The sequence below is a fragment of the Pleurodeles waltl genome, chromosome 8 (assembly GCF_031143425.1).
Source record: "Pleurodeles waltl isolate 20211129_DDA chromosome 8, aPleWal1.hap1.20221129, whole genome shotgun sequence".
NCBI classification, from domain to species: domain Eukaryota; kingdom Metazoa; phylum Chordata; class Amphibia; order Caudata; family Salamandridae; genus Pleurodeles; species Pleurodeles waltl.
The window spans coordinates 404323946-404345693 of record NC_090447.1 but is presented as its reverse complement, the minus strand read 5'-3'; the positions used below and the strand labels follow the sequence as shown (position 1 = coordinate 404345693).

The 21748-nt window shown below is 46.4% G+C and overlaps 1 protein-coding gene across 1 annotated transcript in view; it reads left to right on the top strand.

The window, feature by feature from the left end:
• Positions 1–21748, top strand: part of ATP10A (ATPase phospholipid transporting 10A (putative)) — a 1009168-nt gene that overhangs the window by 829840 nt on the left and 157580 nt on the right. Inside the window, exon 11 of the mRNA XM_069204275.1 lies at positions 6744–6847. Within this exon, the coding sequence (XP_069060376.1) occupies positions 6744–6847 (104 nt within the window). The remainder of the gene's footprint in view (positions 1–6743; positions 6848–21748) is intronic.

Sequence of the window (21748 nt, the reverse complement as noted above, 5' to 3'; positions counted from 1 at the left end):
TTCTTGGCATCAGCTATGCGGTAGAAGGCCTTGAGGTATAATGATGAAAAAAAGATTAGCTGCCACCACTGAGGTACTACAAAAAATAGGTATGTTAATTATCTGACAGGAATTTTCCCTCTGTTACATGGTGATCACCGTCTTACAGAATGTTTTGCTGATAAGAGTATATTAAAAACATTTTTGTTCTTGTGTCGGTGATGCTCAAGATTGGGCGCCACGGTGTCCTGTGCATTGCTCATTCAGTGATTGTTTTTTTTAATTTTTTTATTTTTTTTATTTATGCTTTTAAACACTTATACATACAGTGAGGCAGGAAAAGAAAAAGCAAGTGCATCCATTCACAGTATAGTTGACCATTATGTACAATTCAACCATTTCATCATCATCTAAACAAGTCTGGCAGGAAGCTTTCATGTCACTGTTAATATCCGTATCTATTTTGATACCATCCACGATCCATCCCCACTTTCCTCTCGGGTAACATTACATGCGCCTTCTGATTTGCCAGTTTCTTTACCTATTAAATGTTGCTTGTAGATGTCCCAATATTTCGCTGGTTTGTGAGTTGGTGGTAGTAGTTCGCTATATACATCTGTTTGTGTGTTACAGTATACCATATCTCTGTGCCAGTCTTCAATTGTCGGCACTGGGCCACGATCCCACCTCATAGCAATTCGACGTTTGGCTAACAGTAGACCAGTGGCCACCAACCGTGTACTTGATTTCGGTATTTCTTCATCCCACCCCAGAAGTGCCAGAACAGGCTCACAACCAAGTCTTTGTTCGCATATCACCTCCAATTCTTTAAAAACCAACCCCCAGAATCTCTGCACACCCGCACATGACCAGGACATGTGAAGAAATTCTGTGCAGTCCGCGCTACACCTGGGACAGGCCGCACTTGTGCGCAGGCTGTAGCCATAAAGTTTAAAGGGAGTGTAGTAAACTCTATTAACGTATTTAAAGTAGATCAGGCGATGTCGACCATTCAGGGAGATAGTACGAGTTAGTGTGCAACAGTGACGCCGCTACTCATCTGTAAGCTGCATTTCCAAATCCCTCTGCCATGTGAGCCGGGCTGTATTTAGGTCGTTGAGACGTGCCGTCTGCATGTGTGCATATACACATGATATCAGTCTCCGGAGTTGGTCATTTACCAACATTGCTGATAAAGCCAGCATATCTACAGGTTCCCGCATATCTTCCCCCAAGTGTGCTGCCATAGCGTGTCTCGTCTGAAAATATTGATATTGGAGCAGTGTGGATGGTCTGGAGATCCGTCCACGCAGCGCTTCCCATGGTTTCATAACACCGTCCTCGAATAGATCCCCCATAGAGGTGATGTCTAAGGTGTCCATGGCCTGTACTAAACTCTTATCTCACCACAGCGCAAACCAGGCACACCACCCCAAGGGCACATGCGGGGAGTATAGCAAAGCCAATCCCTGCTTATGTAATAAGTGATGCCAAGCATGCATGACTGAATTCAAAGATGCTAGTTCGCTCCATCGTCTATCTGGAGTATGAAATAACCTACTTTGCAGTGGTAACGGGGATGCCAGCTTGCGTTCTATGGGCAAAAAAGGAACATCATCAGACCCATGGATCCAAGCATAAGCAGCTGCTGCGCGTGTAACCATGTGGTAGGATTCCAAGTCCGGGGCTCCCAGGCCACCCAGCTTGTATGGGAGCGTCAGTTTATGCCACTTGACTCGTGGCTGCTTACCCGCCCAGGCTAGTTTGATAAGTGACTTTTTCAAAGTTGCAAAGTATGTTTGAGGTAGTGACATAGGAATATTTTGAAAAAGGAACAGAAATCGGGGGAGCACTACCATCTTCATAAGTGCTACGCAGCTCATCAGCGAGAGCGGGTGTCTAATCCACCTCTCAATATCACCTGCTAGGGTCTCTAAAGCGGTCATGTAGTTATCTGATAATACCACCTTTGGGTCCGTATGAACCTTAATGCCCAGGTGTCTGACCGAGCCCGCCTCCCATAGGAGAGGGAACCCCAATACTACCTGTGATGTCGCTGGCATCAGGGCGAACATAATGGATTTGCCCCAGTTTACTTTAAGACCGGAATAGGTACCGTATCGCGCTATCTCTAGCAGAACCGGCGAAACATTACGTTGTGGGTTTTTTATATATAATAACGTGTCATCTGCATAGGCGGAAAGTAGAAGGGTGCAGCCGGAGAAGCGGAGACCTCGATGACCATGGTATTCTCGCAGGGCAGAAGCCAAGGGCTCAGCTACAATAGCGTATAGAAGGGGGGACAATGGACATCCTTGCCTAGTGCCTCTAGTAATCGGGAACGCCGCAGTGACTATCCCATTTATTCTCACTCTGGCTAATAGTTCCCCATATAGAGTAGACACCAGACACATAAATATATCTCCCACGCCAAACCGCCGCAGAACTGCCTTCATAAAACCCCATTCTACTGAGTCAAATGCCTTTTCAGCATTTAAAAAAAACGCTACGGCCTTCAGTTCCGGGTTTATATTTTGTATAGTACGGAACAGTGTTCGGAGGTCCGTGGTAAGATTGCGACCCAGCACAAATCCTGATTGCTCCGGCTGCACCATTTTTGGTAGCAGTTTGGCTAACCTATCCGCCAATATCTTTGCGTATATTTTAACATCCACATTCAATAAAGATAGCAGGCAATAAGATGAGCGTTGTACCTGGGGCTTGCCCGGCTTAAGTAGCGCGATTAGCAGTGCCTCGTGCATGGAAGGGGGCATAAGACCGTTCTCCATCATCTCCTCAAAAACCTCTTTGAGATGAGGGAAGAGTAGGTGTTTATAGGCTTTATAAAACTACAGTGAGCCCATCAGGGCCTCAGGCCATCCCCTCTGCCATGCCCCCTATCGCTTTGTTCATTTCTTCTAATGTCAGAGGTGCGCTGAGAGACTCTCTATCCACTTCTGTCAATCTCAGCATCTCAATATGCATTAAATAGTCCAGTAGCCCCTCTGAATCGTGAACGACCTTAGAGGCGTAAAGCGATTCATAGTACTCACAAAATCTGTTAGGTATTGACTCTGGCTCCTGGATTTCGCTACCATCTTCTGCCTGTATTACTGCAATCAGGTTGTTATCTTTATTTGGATGAATCACTTTTGCCAAAGTTGATCCCGGCCTCTCCCCCTCTCCATGAATCCGAGCCATAGCATATTTCCCCATGTGTTGAACCTTGGCCATCGCAGTGTCTTGAAACTCAGTCAACTTAGCTTGTATGCAGCCTAGGGTCTGGTCATCAGCGTTGAGCACCTGCTCCGGTTCTAATTGCTCCAGCTCCCACTCTAGTGTGCATAGACGCCCCCTGATCGACCGCAAAACTCCAGCATGCTTTGAGATAGTGATCCATTGAATGTTTCCCACACTGTGCCCACACTAGCCACTGAGCCCTTAATCAGTTGGAAAACGCCTACAACCATAGCTAGCTCTCTCCGAAAAAATGGATCTAACAGTGAATAGGGAGGGAAGCGCCAACGGGAAAGGGGGTGCACCCACACACCCACGGCCACACTCAACTGGACTGGGGAGTGGCCAGAGTATGTCCTTGGCCACAGAGCTCCCGGGTGTGCACCGCCCAAGAGGCTCCTGGCAACCAACCATAAATCTACGCGTGTGTGCAGATTATGTGCAGCGGAGTAGTGCGTATAACCTCCTTTGTCTGGATGCCTACCACGCCACACATCCACCAGCCCCAAATCGGATGCCACTTTCGTCACCGCCCTAGCTGCAGCTGCCCGCCCACGGTCGCCCCCACCCGATGTGTCAAGTGCAGGGCTCACATACAGTTGAAATCTCCCCCCCAAGATCTGCAGCAACCCCCCCCATGAGCCCGCCTTAGTGGCCAAGTCGTAATAGAAGTAAGGATTATCAAAATTTGGGCCATAAATCCCCACCAGTAGAAAAGGGGCATTGCTCCCTGTACCTTCCACCCGGGTCTGCCACAACTTTCCTGAGGTCCACACCTGAGGGCCATAAAGCCCAGATCATTACACTACGTGCATGAGTAGTGAAACCTGACAACACAAATTGTCCTTGCAATCGCCTGGTTCTGAGCATTGGGCTGTCCGTCACTAAGTGTGTCTCCTGCAAAATAGCAAGATCCACTTTGTGCCTGTGTATGTAGGCTACTACCTTACAGACTTTTCGAGCATCATTCAAGCCTCTTACATTCCACGTGATCAGTTTAAGCCAGCCCGGGGTCCTCGCGTGATCCGGGTACCAAGGATCATGTGACATTACATGTGTAGTGGTTACTATAGCCTGCCAATCCCGTCTCACTTATATGTCTGCACTCGCTTGATCGGATACACACAATACTATATCTGCAGTGAAAGTATAAAATACCCCTCAACACCCACCCCCCCCTCCCACAGCAGGCTCTGCCCCAACTCGCCTAGCTGACATTAACTCAAAGCGTCCCCTCCTCCCTACCTGAATGTCTACCCCTAGCCCTTTCTATAAGTGTGGTACACACCCAGGTGGATGTTACCCAGCCACTTCGTACTGCACTTATGCGTCAGCCACCAACAGTTACAACCAACAAACGAGCAAGCAGTAGATTGAGTCATAGTCCAAGAAAAAATGGTAAGGTAGGAACAAAAATGCCTCGTCCTTATTATCAAGTAGTACAAATACCAACCGCCCTCACAGTATCCAGCAGGGTCGGAGTCTCACAACCGACCACCTGCGGATAGCAAAGGTCCTAAATTGTAACAGTGTTATACATTACACCACGGTGCTATCAATACCCTACCCGAGGGTACACTCCAGGGTGAACAATTCTGTTTTCAGCTGCACGGGAATCAGTGTTGTCTCTGCCACAGTCCACATTCCTCGTCGCCCTATGCTTGATGAATTGAGCATGTCTTTTGTGAGTTGTGAAAAACAGCGGCTTCCCGTCCACCTCCACTCGCAACTTGGTTGGGTAAAGCATACGATATTCCAGTTGTAGATCTCTAAGTTGTTTTTTCCCAACAATAAACTGTCGTCATGCTTCCTGCACTAGCAATGTGAAATCCGGGTATAGCTATATGGTCATGCCTTCGTATTGTAATGTTTTCAGTTCTCTGGCATGGCGCAGAGCCGAGTCTCGATCCCTGTAGTTCAGTAATCTCGCTATTATAGGACGTGGAGGGGCACCTGGAGGTGGGCAGGTCGCCAAAGAGTGATGAGCCCTTTCCACTACTAACTAGTCAGAAAAAGTGGTACGCCCCTGCAGTTGAATTAACAGGCGTTCAATGAATCTTTCCATGTTATCAATCGCAGTGGACTCGGCAATACCAACTATGAGTAAATTATTCCTCCTAAATCTGGCCTCTAAGTCATCCACCTTGGCCTGTAAGGAGCACAAACTTTTATTCCGATTAGCCTGCCCAGTGTTTAATGCCATCTGACCATCGTCTACCTCTGATATCCGCCTTTCCGCCTGATCCAATCTCTCTGCATGTTTGTTTCGGACATTCTGTCCATGCGGTAGGAGAGGGAATCAAGCTTCCCATTGATTTGAGTTAGACTATGCTGCATCGCCACCAGGATTTGCCTCAGGTCCTGTTCCTCACCTGCTGGTATGCTGGATCCTCCTGCCTGGCCAGGTCCCGCATCTTCCCCAGGGGGACCACCTGCTTTACACCAATTGAATTGTAGCTTGGCTTGGGTTTTGTCTGACTTGCCCATAGTGCGGGCCTCTGGAGGGCAAGTTGCACCAATCAAAACTCTCCACGCCACTGAAAAGCCACGCGCCCAGAGCATGGGCACCAACTGCACTTGGCACCACACCGCTCCGTCCCACAGACTGCTAGTCGCACCGCCTCACTCCAACAGGGACCCGGTTCAGGCCGATGTGTCGCCTCTCCAGTTGCCACGGAGCACACCTAATGTTATCGCCCGTAGGCTGCAGGGTCCTCAGTACAACACCCCAGGGCAGCCGTCTCCAACAATCAGAGGTCAATAAGAGTTGGGGCCGGGGGCCAGTCTCACCAAGCATGGAACATGCGGCCACACCACGCTCCACTATGGCACTAGGCTGCTCACATGTGCCAGCAGCGCTGCCTACCTCCGCCGCACTTTAACTCGGCCCCCGGTCACCTCCCTTCCCGCCGTCGCCCCGGGGCACTACCCAATGCGGTGTCCTGCTCCAGCCGGTATCCGATCCACGACCACCACTGCTGATGTCCGTGGCCTCCCTGTGCCCCGACTGGACACCTCCACGCCCGACCTGCCAGCCGGGACCGCCCCCAAGCACGCCTGCTCCAGGTCTGTCTAGGCCTCAATGTGGATGCGGGCGATCTCTGCAGCTACGATTTCCAGCACCAGGAAACTAACACCGAAAAATGCCATACCCAGGCTAATTTTGTAGCTTGCTCGTTGTTGAGGAATATTAACGGATTGTAGGGTGACTGACGGAGCGCTCTCACTGCACGGCCATTTTGCGTCTCAAGACGCTCTGCCCCCTTCAGTGATTATTGTTCATAGTGTTGTTATAATGTGCAGTGTATATCTACTCTAAGCACACTGATCTGACATTTGTGATAGTTTGTTAGTAATAAATTCAACTCTAGTTAATTCCCAGCATTGCAAATCCAGTCCTGCAATAATCACTGATATTATTGTCATCTTCCTTTGCCCTTGCACCGTGAATGCCATTCAGACAAGCTATTTGTTGTTCTAATAAATTAACAGATCTTTAAAATGCATTATTGTTTTTTTCATTATAGGTGACCAAAGAGGAAAATATCAGAAAAAAATTCAAAGTAAGACACAGAATTATCTTACCCGCTATGCCATGGATGGACTACGCACCTTATGCATTGCAAAAAGGGTAGGTTTTGTTTGTATTTTTTTTATCATTCGTATATTATCACTAATAAAATAGTGGAGCTGCATGTTTACTCAGCACTGCAAAAGCAGGGACTTCAAGATCTTTCAGTGATTGGAAGCAGATTTGGGAAATAATATGTTACATTTATTGATGCTCACATCTAGGGCAGCCATGGCCTAGAGCCACAGGCAATCTCTCCCAGTATTGTATCACACTAAACTGAACGTTTTTTAAGACTCAAGTCCATGTCACCAAGACCACCCGAGGGGTATCCTGAGACACACCAGGAATATCCAGAGATGACATAATGACCCATGTGTCCATATAGCGTCTGTGGGGGAACTCTTTTTTGCTGTAAGAACTGGTTATTGTGTGTCTTTGACTAGTCCCAGTTGAATCTTTCAACACCCTTCACTCACAGCTCAAGAACGGCTCCTAAAGGTGGCCGGTTCGATGTTCAATCATAAGGCACAGTTGAATTTCATATCACACTTTCCAGTGACATTATGGCATACGATTAACCGAATGGGGATTAGCTCAAAACTAAGAAGAGTATCCTTTTGTATATGAAAACAAACATCCCTTCCACAGACTGATTCTTCGCAGTTGGATTGGATTCACTGAAAAGGAATTGCCCATATGTGTTCAATTGGAATAGGTTTTGGTATTTGCCACTGAATTTTATAATAACTGCAGTGTATTGATTTTTGCTGTAGAACTAGATTCTGTTTCTACCAAGAGTGGAGCAGGGTGACAACTCCCTCTCAGTGCCGCCTGTGTATACCTGTAAGTAGTGTGTCCCTTTCTTTCACCTGCCTTCTTTTTTCTCAGAGTACAAATGTTTCATTTTATTTTTATTTTACTTTTTTTATCCTCACCCGTGCCGCCAAGTGCTGTAAATTGCCACTGTTAACTTTTTTTGGACTGACATTTCTTGTTCCATTCTCAGTCCATCGGTTAGCTTCCTTTAGAAACTGACTCCTTTTTCACTTTGCCATTTGTTCTGCCTTTTCCTATCTCCATGTTTCATAAGCCGACCTTGCAACTTAGACCTTGATCATTTTGCTCAGGGTGTTGTACGCTACCCAGCACTGTGACAAAGTACTCTTGTGGGACAATTGCCGTGGGTCCTTTATCAGTTCTTTGTCCTCTATTTACTGCTTCCTAAGCCATTGTATTACTGGGCCGTGCCTACGTTTGTTTGTCCTGCACATTCGGTACAATTGTGTTTATTAAATTAGTTTGAGTATCAGATTTGCATGAATACAGTTTCTTTGGAAAAAAATCTGTGCTTTCTTTCCTTTTCTATATTGCACTTCTGGTTAAATGAAAGGTATAGCATGAAATAAGAAAATAAGAAGAATGTTTGGAAATATCTCTTAAAACTAGTTGGTAGACTTCCTACAACTCCTTGACTTGAAAGGGCAGGCACATTGCTATCTTACTAGCACAAAATGTTAAACAGACTTGAAATACACTGTTCCATACTAGCCCCAACTTCTTCAACCACTGCTTCCCCACGTTCTAATGCAAGCATTCAGTAGCGTTGGCACTTACTCCAAACACTCCCCCTATGTTTCCTGCTGTTTTTATTAGGTCTCCCGTACCAGGCATCTTTTAGCTGTCTGTACCCACAAATCTCTTGTCACCCCTACCAAAAACTTATGGTGGGCTCAGAGCCTGCTCATCTCTGAACGTTTGTTGGCTTTAGTGTCACTCTCATTTGCTTCCTTCTTATTTGATGACTTATTTTCCTCTTGTGTTTGTTCATTCCCTGGAGCAAAGCCTCTTTTCCGTCCTTTTGTTGAGCTGACTTATATCCTTCCACTGCTCAAATTTAGAGAACTACTTATTTCTCTTTAAGCGCTTCATGAGATTGCATGTGTTCTTGCTTTCTTAATCTCTTGTGTGCTGCTCCCCCGGATGCACACCCCTGCTTATTCTGTGTTGCTCTATACACCCACTTGCTCTCTCTGTTATAGCCACCTCCCCACCCTTGCGCACTGTGTTTTCCCTACTCCTTCAACCCAGTTTTTAACTATAAGTTTTTCTTGAATTCCTCCAGCCCCCCTCACATTGATTCCCTCCCACCTGCTCCTCCAACTTGTCCTCTCAAGCCTGCCCATCAATTGCGGCCCTTTACATAAAATATATAAGATTTTTTTGGAACGCCTGACACCTGCCATTTGCTTTCAGGCCTCTCTGCATTCTAAAAAGCGCTGCGGCTAATTATGTTTTTACATTTTATTTACCTATTTAAGGGGCAGCTGCCATCTTGCATTGTAAAAAGGCGTGGGCTTTCCCGGTGACACATGCATGCATATGTCATTACATACATGCGTGCCTACAGAATGACACCATATATTGATCTTGTCTGTTTAATGTAACATCACAACCTTGCACACAGGCTCGGCTACTCCCATTGCAAGATGCAACCACCTTTGTGTGTGACGTCCAGTCCATGCCATCCATATTAGCTTTGTTTTATGAAAGGCTGAAAGATTTTTTTACAGACTTTCCTATTTGTGAGAGAAGTGGTTCATGTTGCCCACTTATCTCTTCTCCAACTCCTACAGAATAACATTGATACTATGCTCACTCTTGCCCACTCTCAGAGAATAGCATTGATACTCTGTGACTGTGTGTTAGACGTGACATGGCGTGGTGTTCCCCCAAACATTTTGCATTCAACCCTCCTGTTTGCTGAATTCTTTTTTGTTGGCTTTTGGACTCTGTGCACTTTACCACTGCTAGCTAGTGCTAAAGTACTTGTGGGCTTTCCTTCAGACATGGTAAAAATGACCTGCATTTCATTTACTTCCAAGTCCTTAATAAATGGTACTACATGTACCTATGTCCTGTACATTAAATGCTACTAGTGGACATCAGCATCCATTCTGCCACCCATTAAAGCAGACTTTTAAAACATGTCTCAGTCCTGCCTCTGCAGTCTGTAGTGCAGTTATAAACTGCCACTTCAAATTGGCAAAAATAAACTTTTTGTCAAGCCTAAACCTTCCTTTTAAATACTTATAAGTCACCCTAAGAGAGGGCCTAAAGTCTCATAGGGCAGGGTGCATTGTATTTTAAAAGTAGGATGTGTCCTTAAGTTGTACATGTTATGGCAGTGAAAAACTCCTAAAGTTGTGTTTCACTGTTGCAGGGCGTTTCTCTCCCATTGACTAATACTGGGTTACCTTATTACATTTAATACATGCTAACTTTAGATTGGGAGCAGAAAAGATATGCTGTATTCACTCAAATTAATGTTAATTTTTATTGCTCTTTTTTGGTAAAATCGGATTTTAGGTCACAGTTCTGCAAATGCCACTTTTAGAAAGTTTGGTATTTTCTTATACCAACCATCTGTGCGTTCTGCCAGTGTCCTGGGTCACATGACTGAGACTGGCTCTGTTGATAGGGTTGGTATATTGCTTATGGACAGTAACACAAAGGGGCTTATGTGTGGACAGGATAGGCCATCCTGGCAGGCTGACTGGGGAGGGGTTGTATCAAACCCCACTTACACTTCAAAGGCCTTTTGTCACCCCCAGACAGTTTGGAGCCTTGCCAGGGGAAGAACTTTCCATAACCAGATGTGGGGGTGGGGCAGGTAGTCCACCTACTCAAAGGCTGGCACCAGATTGAACCTCAATAGCAGCTCATGAGAGCACTTATTGACCTGTGAAAGTTACATAAGAAGGTCATCCCTGCTGCCAGAGGACTACTGTGCTGGGTGAAGGCCTGCCTTGCTCTCTGAGTAGGAAGATTGGCCAGTTGGCTGAGCTCCGGTGTGAGCTATGAGGGCATATCAAGCTTCAGCGGCCTCCCTGCAACTGCCCAGCTGACCTGCTGCATCTCCACCTACAGCTGGACCTGTCTGAGCTGTGCTGCTAGCTCTTGCTGGAGAAAGTCCTGATCCCCAGAAAGTACCCACAGGTCCTGGACTATTGGCTGGCATCAGTGAGAGCACACTTCCTTGCCTAACCAGTGACGAGCGTTGCAAAGCCCTGGTAAGCCTTGCCGCCCATCTGAACACTTCATCTGAACTATTGCCATGTGACACAAAGCCGCACTGCACAGCTTACAGCCTCCTTGCAACAGATATCAAGCATTGCAGATCCCACCAAAGCCTCATCACACAGCTGAGAAATTAATGGAAACTGACGCAGAGCAGCGCAAAGCCCCGCAAAGACTTGCTGCACTGCTGAAAGCTTCATTGGAACCAAGACAGAGTAACGCAAAGCCTCTCAAAGCAACACCACACAGACCTCGCATCAAGGGCATGTTACAAACTCCCAGCCAGCCTAAATCAGTCCTGTGTTCAGCCCGCGCTCTATCGCAATTGGCCTGAACTTGTGACTTTGTCCTGGTCCAGCGTAACCAGATACCCACAATTGGTGCTTTCTGCTTCTTGACATTATTTTTTCCAACAACTTGAAGATTCAATATCTCCTGTTCTACTGATTGGACGTTTGTTGTGCTGATATCATTTTTGTTACTAAAATTGTTTTCTAAATTGGTTTGGGATTTTTCTTGCATTGTGTTTTCACTTTATTACTATTTGTATACTGTAATAATACTTTTCACATTTCCTCTAAATTAAGTCTGACCGCTTTTGTGCCAGTCTACCAGAGGGTTAAGAACAGGTTAATTTAGTGACTTTTGTGGTTCACCCTGACGAGGACTGTGGTTGTTGCCTGGGTGGAGCTTTCACAGACCTCAACCAATAACCCAATTTATTTCATCATTCAAAGTAAAGACCCCCCCTGCCATTGTCTAATTACTTGACCTATAAAACACTAAACCATTCAGTTGCAGATTCAGCACTTTAGCAAAGTGTCACACTGGTCTCAACCTGCCAGCTGATAGGAGATTTACCCTGATCTTTCCACAGCAGTTATTAACTTTCTCCAAGTGTACCCAGTGTTTCGTTCCCATATTATTCCTTCCCTTTTAGCTGTACATCTTTTAACCTAGTGTTTTTTTTTTCATTCCAGGTGGGTCACTTCGTCTAACAATTCAGTTCCATTTTTGCGAATGAATGTTGCCTATTCTGATTTATTAGACTTAAATAGATCATTCATCACACATTATACTACACCAATCATCCTACCTTCCAAAACATTTACTGTTTCCTCCTCCTAGACCATGCTATCACCAGTTTTCCATCTTGTTCATAAATTCCCTACCTCTATAAACTTAGACTAATTCCCTGTTATGAAATGCTCATCCCAACCTTAAGAAACGTTCATAGTTTATCTCACATGTCACCGAATGGCATCCCACTAACCCCTGCTTGAATTCTTGATACTGTCTTGAATAAAGACAGAGTTGAAGCCCAGAACTATTGGTGTTGGAGCTGTGAAGTAAAATAGTTGACAGCCTTGCTGTGCAACAAATATTTCCATTGACAAGCACCCATCTTTAGTACAGTGTTTCAACATGTAGGACTAAATGCAAGATGCTGCTGTGTGATGGATTGGGCCTCTCTGCTGTCCTCTGGCTCCCATTTCCTAAAAACATTTGCAGGCTTGAGACCCCAACAGGTTCTTCAAGCAGATGGTTAACAGATTATTACATTTTTTTGAATACATATTTTTTATTGATTTTATATGCAAAAAAAACAGTGCAAAACAGGATGGGACTGAGTCAGTTGCAGGCAATGGAGAAACTGTTACTGTACTCAGTGGAGCAACAGAGCAGGATAATAACACAGTTACAGTAGCAGCCGCCAGATAACAAGGTAGCTAGAAAATCACTACTCCTCATTAAAGTAATTTCACCATGAGGGGCATGGCTGTCAAGATGGCAGACCGACAGCACTAGCAGGTAGTTCCCGGCACGTGATCAGCATCCTGCAGCTCAGCTGCAGCGTGGAATGCACTCAAGGTAGCGCCGCTGCTTGCAGCCCATGGCGAGGCAATCCTAAGACTCTCTGGGGGCGGAAATGAGTACCAGTGTGAATGAAAACAAGGAACGTCTACAAGCTGCACCTGGAGAATCTGCAGGCCCTAAAATGGTGGTGTGCTGTGGCCCTGAATGTGAGATGCAAGAACTGGAGCCCAGACTGCTGGTGGACTGATCGGCGACAGGGGAGGCCCGCCTCACCCCCATGCCTTGTAACTGCTGGAGGGGAGACTACGTGGAGCAGCAGGAGGCATTTTTCTTCTGCTGGTGGGTCGGCAGACCTGGGTTTGCCCGTGCTGTTCTGTGGAGCTGTGGGAGTGGCGAGGGAGAGTCACGACTGAGGGACGAGACCCGAAAGTGCCTGCTCTGTGGTGAGGTCAGGGGGGAAGACCCTGTACCCCATTCTCACCCCCTGTCCCAGCAGACCAGTGGTTTGCTTGAGATAATGAGAAGACCTGGGGCACAACATCTTGGAGGTGGTTGAGTTCCCCAGACTAAATGGTGAATACGCTGAATGGAGAGGGTGCTGTCGTCTGCAGCCCTGGGATGCGTGTAAGGGGCTGCCACCCGTGACTGTGGGAGAGTTTGACGATGGTAAATTGGCCTAATTATGGCCTGAGAGTCGAGGATGCCTGAGTCCTGAGGTTCCACCTGCTTCCTGACTTGGGCTCACTGTAGAGGCCCCGTTGATGTCATTGAGGCCCATGGCCCAGACATTAGAGATGGCGATGGAGGCAGGTCGGTGTCCTTGAGGTGAGTAACTGGGGGCATTCTGGTTTGCCTAATTCGGTTGGAGTATCCCATGCTGTTAGGAGACACAGAGGATCCCTGCTTGTGGATGAGGGGAGGAGCCGGACCCTGCGTGCTTCAGACCTATACCTACCTGGGTACTGTTGGGTGGAGCAAAGTCAAACATTGTGACACAGCGAGACTGCACACTTTTGACCTCATCTCTGCCTATAAACTGTGCTTGTGACTTTACTGTGGCTCGACAATGGGCAAAGATAGTGTTTCAAGGTGCCCAGCAGACAAAGGCCAATACACAGCTTCTGGTCGGGTGGGTATCCTGCATTTCTGAGGGTGGAGTTGGGCTCCATGACCCCCAGGGTGCTCAGATCTTAGCAGAAATTGAGGTGTCACGCTCTAATGTACAAGCCAATATTGAATCAGTCTCCATGTATGTGAACTTGTTGTGGGTAGACTTGCATAAAGTAGCTGTGAGGTCCATGAGCGCAGAGCAACATGTTAAAAAGCTGCTGGGGGAGGTGACTGTCCTCAAGACAGCAGTTTCCAGCCTCACAGCACAAACGCATAAGCTGGAAATGGCGAAGGATATGGAGGTTCCCTCCTGGTGCTGCAACCTGCACTTTGTGGGAGGGTATAGAGGGAGCTGCTCGGGAGCTCTTTCTTGAACGGTGAGTCAGAACGTTGCTGACAGAGACTAGCTTGCCACCCGTTTTCCTGGCCTCCGCCACAGGAATCTGGTGAGTCCTCCGCCACCTGGAGGACTGATTATGAACATCCTCAACTATAAGCAGGTGGTCCGGCAGTTGGGGCATCCCACCTGTGAAGACGGCACTATCAGGATTTTCCCCTGATTATATGCAATGAGTGCAGCAGCTGTGACAAACTTTTGGGGGGTAAAACAAAAACAGAAGACTATGGTGCTAAAATACATGTTACTTTACCCCACAAAACTGATGGTGCTGCACGAGGGGCAATCACATTTTTTCACGAAGCATGAGGAAGTGCGGGACTGGCTGGAGATTTGGGGAGATAGCTGACTCCTGTGGCCCATGTCTGGTGAAGCCACGCTTGACCTCAGCAAAAATGATAGAATGGATTGACAGGGCAGGAGCCGGAGTGTGTCATGCTTTGAAACCCGTGTTGTGGTGAGACAGGATGGCGCGCTTTATGTGGAAAGCCAGCGGTGGGAGGAGTCTAGAGCAGTGGTCTTCAAACTTTTTTATGCCGCGCCCCCCCCAGTTGAAAAAAAACAAACATTGGGCCCCCCTCAGAGTTTTTCACAATTATTTTAGAAAGATGGCAATGTTTAAATAGGTCTATGCCTATTTAAACATTTCCATTAAGTACGGTTACCTTTTTAAAACTGCAATAACATGCTTCTGCTCAAAACAAAGGCATGTTATCTGTATAATATTTCTTTTGGCCAGAGTTTGGCGCCCCCCTTGGGATCACTTGAGGCCCCCCAAGGGGGGCCCGCCCCCCAGTTTGAAGACCTCTGGTCTAGAGCCTTGGTGGAGGCGGTCACATCTGCAACCTCCAGTGAGGGCAGATCTGATATGGTAGAGGATGTATGGCCCTGGCTGGCATATAAAACATGATGCAGCATGGTGGTAATTGCATAAGCCATTGTGTCAGCAGACTAGTTTGGATCTGGGGATGCTGTACAAACTGTGAAGACTGAACAGTTGCTGCTGAAAATGATGTTTTGGACACTGGAACCCTGGAGTGGTAAAAGTGACTCTTGCACTGATATATGCACGGTGACTCGTTGAGTCAATGTGCTCTTTTTTGGCGTAGCCGTGTGGTGTGCGGAGCAGTAAAGTGTGGGAGGGTGAGTCATAATCTCTTGTGTCACCCCCCTTTGTTTCCTTTCTTATCTTCCCTTCTTGTCTTCCCTTCATCCTTCCCTGATATCTGTTGTTGCGGTGGTGTGGGAGGTGGGGGATGGACTGTGAGGGTTGCGTGGTTGTTGTGTGTGGAGTATGGCGACCCCCCACTGAGGGGTGTTTGAGGTGGCTGTAGTAGCGGGCAGTTAGGGGTCAGTGTGTAACTCGGGCCGTTTAACTGCTGGTTAGACCTGAGTCATAGCTCGCCCCCACAATACTATTCAGTTACTTAGAGGGTTAAGGAGTTTGTTTCCACCACATGCTATGAGAGTCACTCTCAGTTAGCTTTGTACATTAAGGGAGGGATGGAAGTCTGGAATGGGTAGGGAAACACAGTTCATGTTTGTGAGTGTTTGCCCCTGGGAGGCGGGTGGGGTGGGGTATGTATGTTAGATTTTGGTTATGCAGCATAATAGGTGACCTTACTGTGGGTGTGCAATGGAAATATGGTTTCCATGGATACCTTGGATGCTTTTGGGGTGGTCCATTATAGCAGGAGTTTGGTTCAGTCACAAAATAATAATTGGGAACACATACACTTGTCAGTCATTGCAGAGTGAATGCCTATCTATAAAGGTTGGATTTACTTGTAGCAAAGAGAAACTCATCTAGGCCAGTTTTACTCCTCTACCTTCTCAAGCTCTGCAGGGGCTTCGATCTGCACAGCACTACATGTCTCATTCCGACTATACAGGTTCACTGCAGCTATGGAGGGGAGATATCTTTTGGTATATGGTGTGCTGGGGGGGGGTGACAATGTGCTTTCTCAATGTATATGCGCTTAATGTGGATGGTGGGGAGTTCTTCTGTACACTGGAAGGGGGAGTGCTCTTATATGTAGAGATGCCCATTATTTCAGAAAAGGTCTTCAATAGTGTGCTTGATGGCCTGCTGGATAGACACCCCCCAAACTGCAGACTAAGCATAATATGACTGCTAAGCTCTGAAAGAAGGTGGTCCGACTGAACTGTAGGAATATTTGAAGGGAGCACCATCCAAACATCAGGGAGTTCTCGTGCTTTACCCCATCCATGGTGCATGCAGTAGACTAGATAGATTTTTATTGATGGACTATGGTCCGATCAATACCAATGAGGCTCAATATCAGTTGCGACCCTATCGGACTACACACCATTTCTGTTGGAGTATGGCTTGGGGGTACAACACCTTGGAATTCCTCTGTGGCGGCTTTGAACAGAGGCATTGAGGGATCCAGTTTATATGGAGGAGATCCAGTCAGTATTACTGTGGTATTTTGAGACCAGTTGAAGCTCGCCATCGCTTATGGGGGCGGAGTGGAGTGCCCTAAAGGTGGTGGTGAGGGGGGAGAGCCTCTCTAAGGTATATGGCACTAGACAGAGACTGGAACAGGACCTGGTAGAGAGATAGGGGGTATAGAACTGACTCCAATGGCAGGTGGGAGGCCAGCAGAAGACAGGCAGAGCAATATTGTCAGCACAGCACAGTGTAGAGTAGCAAAATTATGGGAAAGATTGGAATGTTACACAAGGTGGGAATATAGGCAGCGGCTTCACAGGGAGAGGGACAAGTTGGGTGGCTATTGGTGTGGTTGCTTAAACGGAAGAGGCCTCCCTTCTTGATTCTGTCCTTGATCCGCTCAGACGGAACTGCCATAGCAGACCAACTTGGGATAAGTGCTTTATTGAGGGTCCACCTAGAGGGAGAGTACGGGGCACCTGCTGAGGACACACTGAATGGGATGCTGACCTTCCTGGATCGGGTTGATGTACTCCGGCTTACAGAAGCCCAGAAGGGAGGGACTAGAGGGAGAGATATAGGAGGAAGAAATATTAACAGCCATATGTAATGTGGCCTGCAGTAAGTGCCCGGGTCCTGATTGCCTCCTACTGGAGTATTATCAGTCTTATTTTAGATTTGCTGGTCCCCTGGCTCCTGGAGACATTTTTGGAGGCCAAGCGTTGAGGTGCATTGCCAGTGCTTATGCATGAGGCGCTCATTGTGATTATTTGTAAGCCAGACAGAGACCCAAGAGACCTAGGAGGCCTCTGTCCATGATGGATGTTGCAAATGCTTTTGAAACTGCCCATGACAAGATTGCGGCAAGCCGTGACAAAACCTGGTAGGAGGCTACCAATGTGGGTTTACGCCGGGACGAATGAAAACATTGAACCTCCAACGCCTGTCTCACATGATGCTCTCAGTTCAAGGGGCGGACATAGAAGTGTCACTAGTGGAGCTGGATATCGAAAAAGCTTTTGACGCTCTGGGCTGGGAGTATCTGTGGGAGGTGATGGGACGCATGGGATTGGTGCCAGGTTTCTTGTCTTGAGTGCAACTGCTGTACACCACGCCCACTAAGAGTGTGCGGACTGGGAACTTAGTGCCCAGTATTCTCAATATTGGGAGGGGCACAAGAAAGAGCTGCCCTCAGTCCCCACTCTTCTTTGCCGTAACAAAGGAGCCACTGGTGTTATGCCTGAGACATGTCTTAGGGACTGGGGTATATGTGTCTGGAATACCATCCATATTGTGCCGATGACACCCTCCTCTACTTGAACTGACCGGAGGGCTCGATGCTGGTGATATGGGGAATAATGACGGACTTCGCAGGTGCGTCTGGGGTACGCGTCAACGAACATATGACTGTCCTCTTTCCTTTGCCAGGGTTAGCGGCTCTGCCGAAGACGGACCTCCTCGAGGTGGGGCTACCATGGGAAATGAGAGGTACTGGTATTTAAGTATCCAAACAGTGCACATTCCGGGTCCTCAGTATGACCTCAATATGGGTCAGGTTATTGACAGTTTACGTGTTTCCATTCGCTTCTGAAGTACTATGACATCTCGGTGAGTGGTTTTAAGTAAAAATGCTACTGTCCCAGTGTCTACACGATGCAGAATTCCTTCTGTGAACTATGAAATCGATGTTCACAAAACTCGATAGCATCTAGTAGGGGGTCCCATCTTCCGACATAAGGCACTGGAAGGAGACAGACACATTGACATTGCGACTATCCCCAATAGCTCGCCTGCAGACTTGGATAAGCAACTTATATATGGCAAGTGGAAATGTGCATGGGTCTAAGTGAAGAAACTTGCTAGTAATGCAGTCTTTAAGCTCACACAATTCTATTAACTGTGCAGAGCTTATCTTACTCTGCAGCATCAGCACAGAACATTTGTGGACCGGGCAGAGGGGTGTACCAGATGCAGTGTGACTACAGTTCATTTTTTACCCATAACCAGGGGGTGGCACAGGCTTGGAGATAACTGCACCAAGGTGGTGCAGACGCTCTGGGAGGTCACAGGCACCCAGATAGAGCCAACAGCTCGCCATTGTCTTCTGGCCTTCTACCAATCCCCAAAACAGGTAGGAAGATGATTCATGGATTTGCTTTGTAGGGGCTAGTGTTAGATAGGTGACGCACTGCATAGCACTTGAGCTTCCCCCATAGCACAAATGGCTGTCAGACCTATGGGAATGGACTGTGGCTGAGGAGTGCAAACTGAAAAGGGTGTGGACTGACAAGAATGCGGAGCGTGCCCTAGAGTTATGGGGAAGGATGATGGCGCAGTTGGAGTGATTGGAAAGGGAGGATGGTGATCCCTGCCAGGTATCCTTCTAGCGCAGACCCGACGCCCCCTTAGGTGGAGTGGGTTCTTGGAGTGCCGTTAAAATAATAGGGATTGCTCGTCACTCCTGGTAGTGACCGACGATGCGAGTGTTCACTGGGCATGTGGTCTCAGACCGAGATACTGTATGGTATAGACTGTAGGAATGTAGTACGGGTGAAAGTAACCTTCCTGTGCACCTGATGTGGGTTTCTCATTGAAACTGAGTATTGTATATGTGGCGTATTGCTGCAAAGTTACGTTGTTGACATGTTTTGTTATATATGACTTTCTCCTGTAAAACTATAATAGACAGTTTAAACAAAAGACATTTCAAAATGAGCTCCATATTTTAGTATAATTACTGTGCACCTCATAGTTCATGTAGACGAGTTCCTCTGTAGGAGCTCAGAAGTCCTAGAATTTCTTCAGTATTGGCGTAGGTACCCGTCTCCAGTGGCGGGCCAGAACACTCATAGCTGTCAGAAGACCAGTAGTTTTAAGTATACAAGTATGATTGGTTTACCTAGCTGCTACATCATTCTAAGTATCGTCCATCACCTTTAGATCAACAATTAAACCCCTCCCTACCACTTTCCCCAGCATGACACTCTCTTTACTCCAGTAATCTATGCCTCGACGGCATTGCCATATCATGTGGTAATATGTGCCGAGGGAAGAGTTGCACCTCTGGAAGTTAGGACTGCTTGCTCCTCTCATGCACCTTAGTTGTGAGGGATTATAGTGATATATTTGCAACAGTTTAAACTGGATGATGGGGAAGTGGGCCGAGATGGAGAGCACTAGCCATGCCATCCTCTAGTGCCTCTACTCAGTTGTAATCTAACGTGCTTGGATCAAGTTCCCACTTCTCTCTCAATTTTAGATTGGGATCCGATTAATAGGTCACTAGGGATCTATAGATTTGAGAGATATTTTTATTTCCCCCAGATCCTCAATTTCTAATTTAACTTTTAAAGGACTGAATTCTTGCTTGCAGCCTATCTGCTTCCGTAGCTTTCAAAAGCATGGTACAGTTGGAGATACCTGAAAAATTTCGGTTTTTGCAGGTAGAAGTCAATGATCAGATCCTTAAAGGCCCTTATACTGTCAGCTCGCACCACGTCTTCCAATATTCAGATACTTATTGTGCCCCATTGGCAAAACCCAGGCAGTCCAGCCGACATGGCAAGCCAAGTGCCTCCCCAAAAAGGAGTTGTTGCCATTTATTGTATCAGTTTATTAAAAAGTTGTCTCATCCCAGTGTCCACTGGTTTGTGGACTGATATCATGCAGTGCTGAAAACTAGTTCAGTATTTTACAGACCTCCTAAGCAATTTGGCAGGGGTCAATTGCAGGTCTCTTTCAACTCTAAGGAAGTGGGCCCCAGAGTCAACATCCCTGTTGTCAGGCATCACATCGCTCCCCTCCACTGTATTATCCTTCAGACTTAGAAGTTTTGTTAATGTAGTATTTCTATGTCAGACAGACAGAAAGACAAAGCAACTTTATTCGGCGCATACTGCCATAAAAGCACAAGTCAAACTACACAGAAGTACCAAACACAGTAAAACAAAATGGAAAAATATGAACGGCCATTTAGAATATAGATTAGGACCAATTTAAAGGATCGTCAGCTCATATCGTTTCCTTCTATAAAATGCACATCTAATAAAATTCAAGTTTGCACAACATGATTCTATTCAAGTGAGTTTCTGTCGAAAATACCATAGCAGCTCGATAATTGTTACGGTCAGCCTTTCGCAGAAGGGGTACTAAAAATGCTCTTCTTGGAGCTCAGTAGAGGGCAAAAAAAGAATAACGTGTCTTATGCTGTGCTTTGTAGAATAATTACAGTGACACCGAGGATGCTCATGCATCCAAGCTCCGTGGATTGGAAATGCAACTTTAAAATATATTATATTAAACATAAAACATGTTAAAAGTGAAGGGTGAATTGAATTGGCAAACCATAGTAAATATGGCTCTATTTAATTTGCTTTTACGATGGATATATAAGATTCCACTGATTTTAACTAGAATGCACTATGCAATGTTTCATGCCTTGAAAATTCAACATTGTGATTTTTTACCAAGGCTGTCGCATTGACCCTGGGTCTAAAAACATTTCCGGGAACCCTAACTCAACCAGGAGTGATTTTACATAACTAAGCCATGGTATCCTCCCCAAATTTTGTACAGTTAAACAGTCTGCAATGCATTCTCTCACAAGTTTCCCTTTGTGGTTCAACCAACATTTAACCCATAATAAAAGAGGAGAAGTATTGATCTGGTTGGTCCTCCACAAAAGTTACACCCAGCTCCTCATGGGAGATAAAATTTGCAGTATTTTGGGGAACAGCCTGCAAGCAATGCACAAAAGCGTTTTCAACATGCTGCAGAATGTCCACATCCTGATAGCCCCAAATACCTGCCCCACATGTAGCCGCCAGGATGCATTTCGCTTTAAACAATGTGCGCATTTCTGACAATGGTTTGTGTTTTAAATTCCTTGCAAAACGGAATATAGCTTCTGAATTCCTCATAATTTGCTGTGATTTATTGTGATATGGGCTTTCCAGGAGGTATTGGAACTAAAGTTATGCCTAGGTAGTTGTTATTTGTAGGGCAGTTTCCCCCATCCTATGCACCATTGTTTCTATGTTTTTGGCCACAAGACATGACAAATAATTTGGACTGGTTTATCTTTAGATCCAACCACTCCATATAGTCTGCAAACAAATTCATCAACACTTGCAAACTGTTT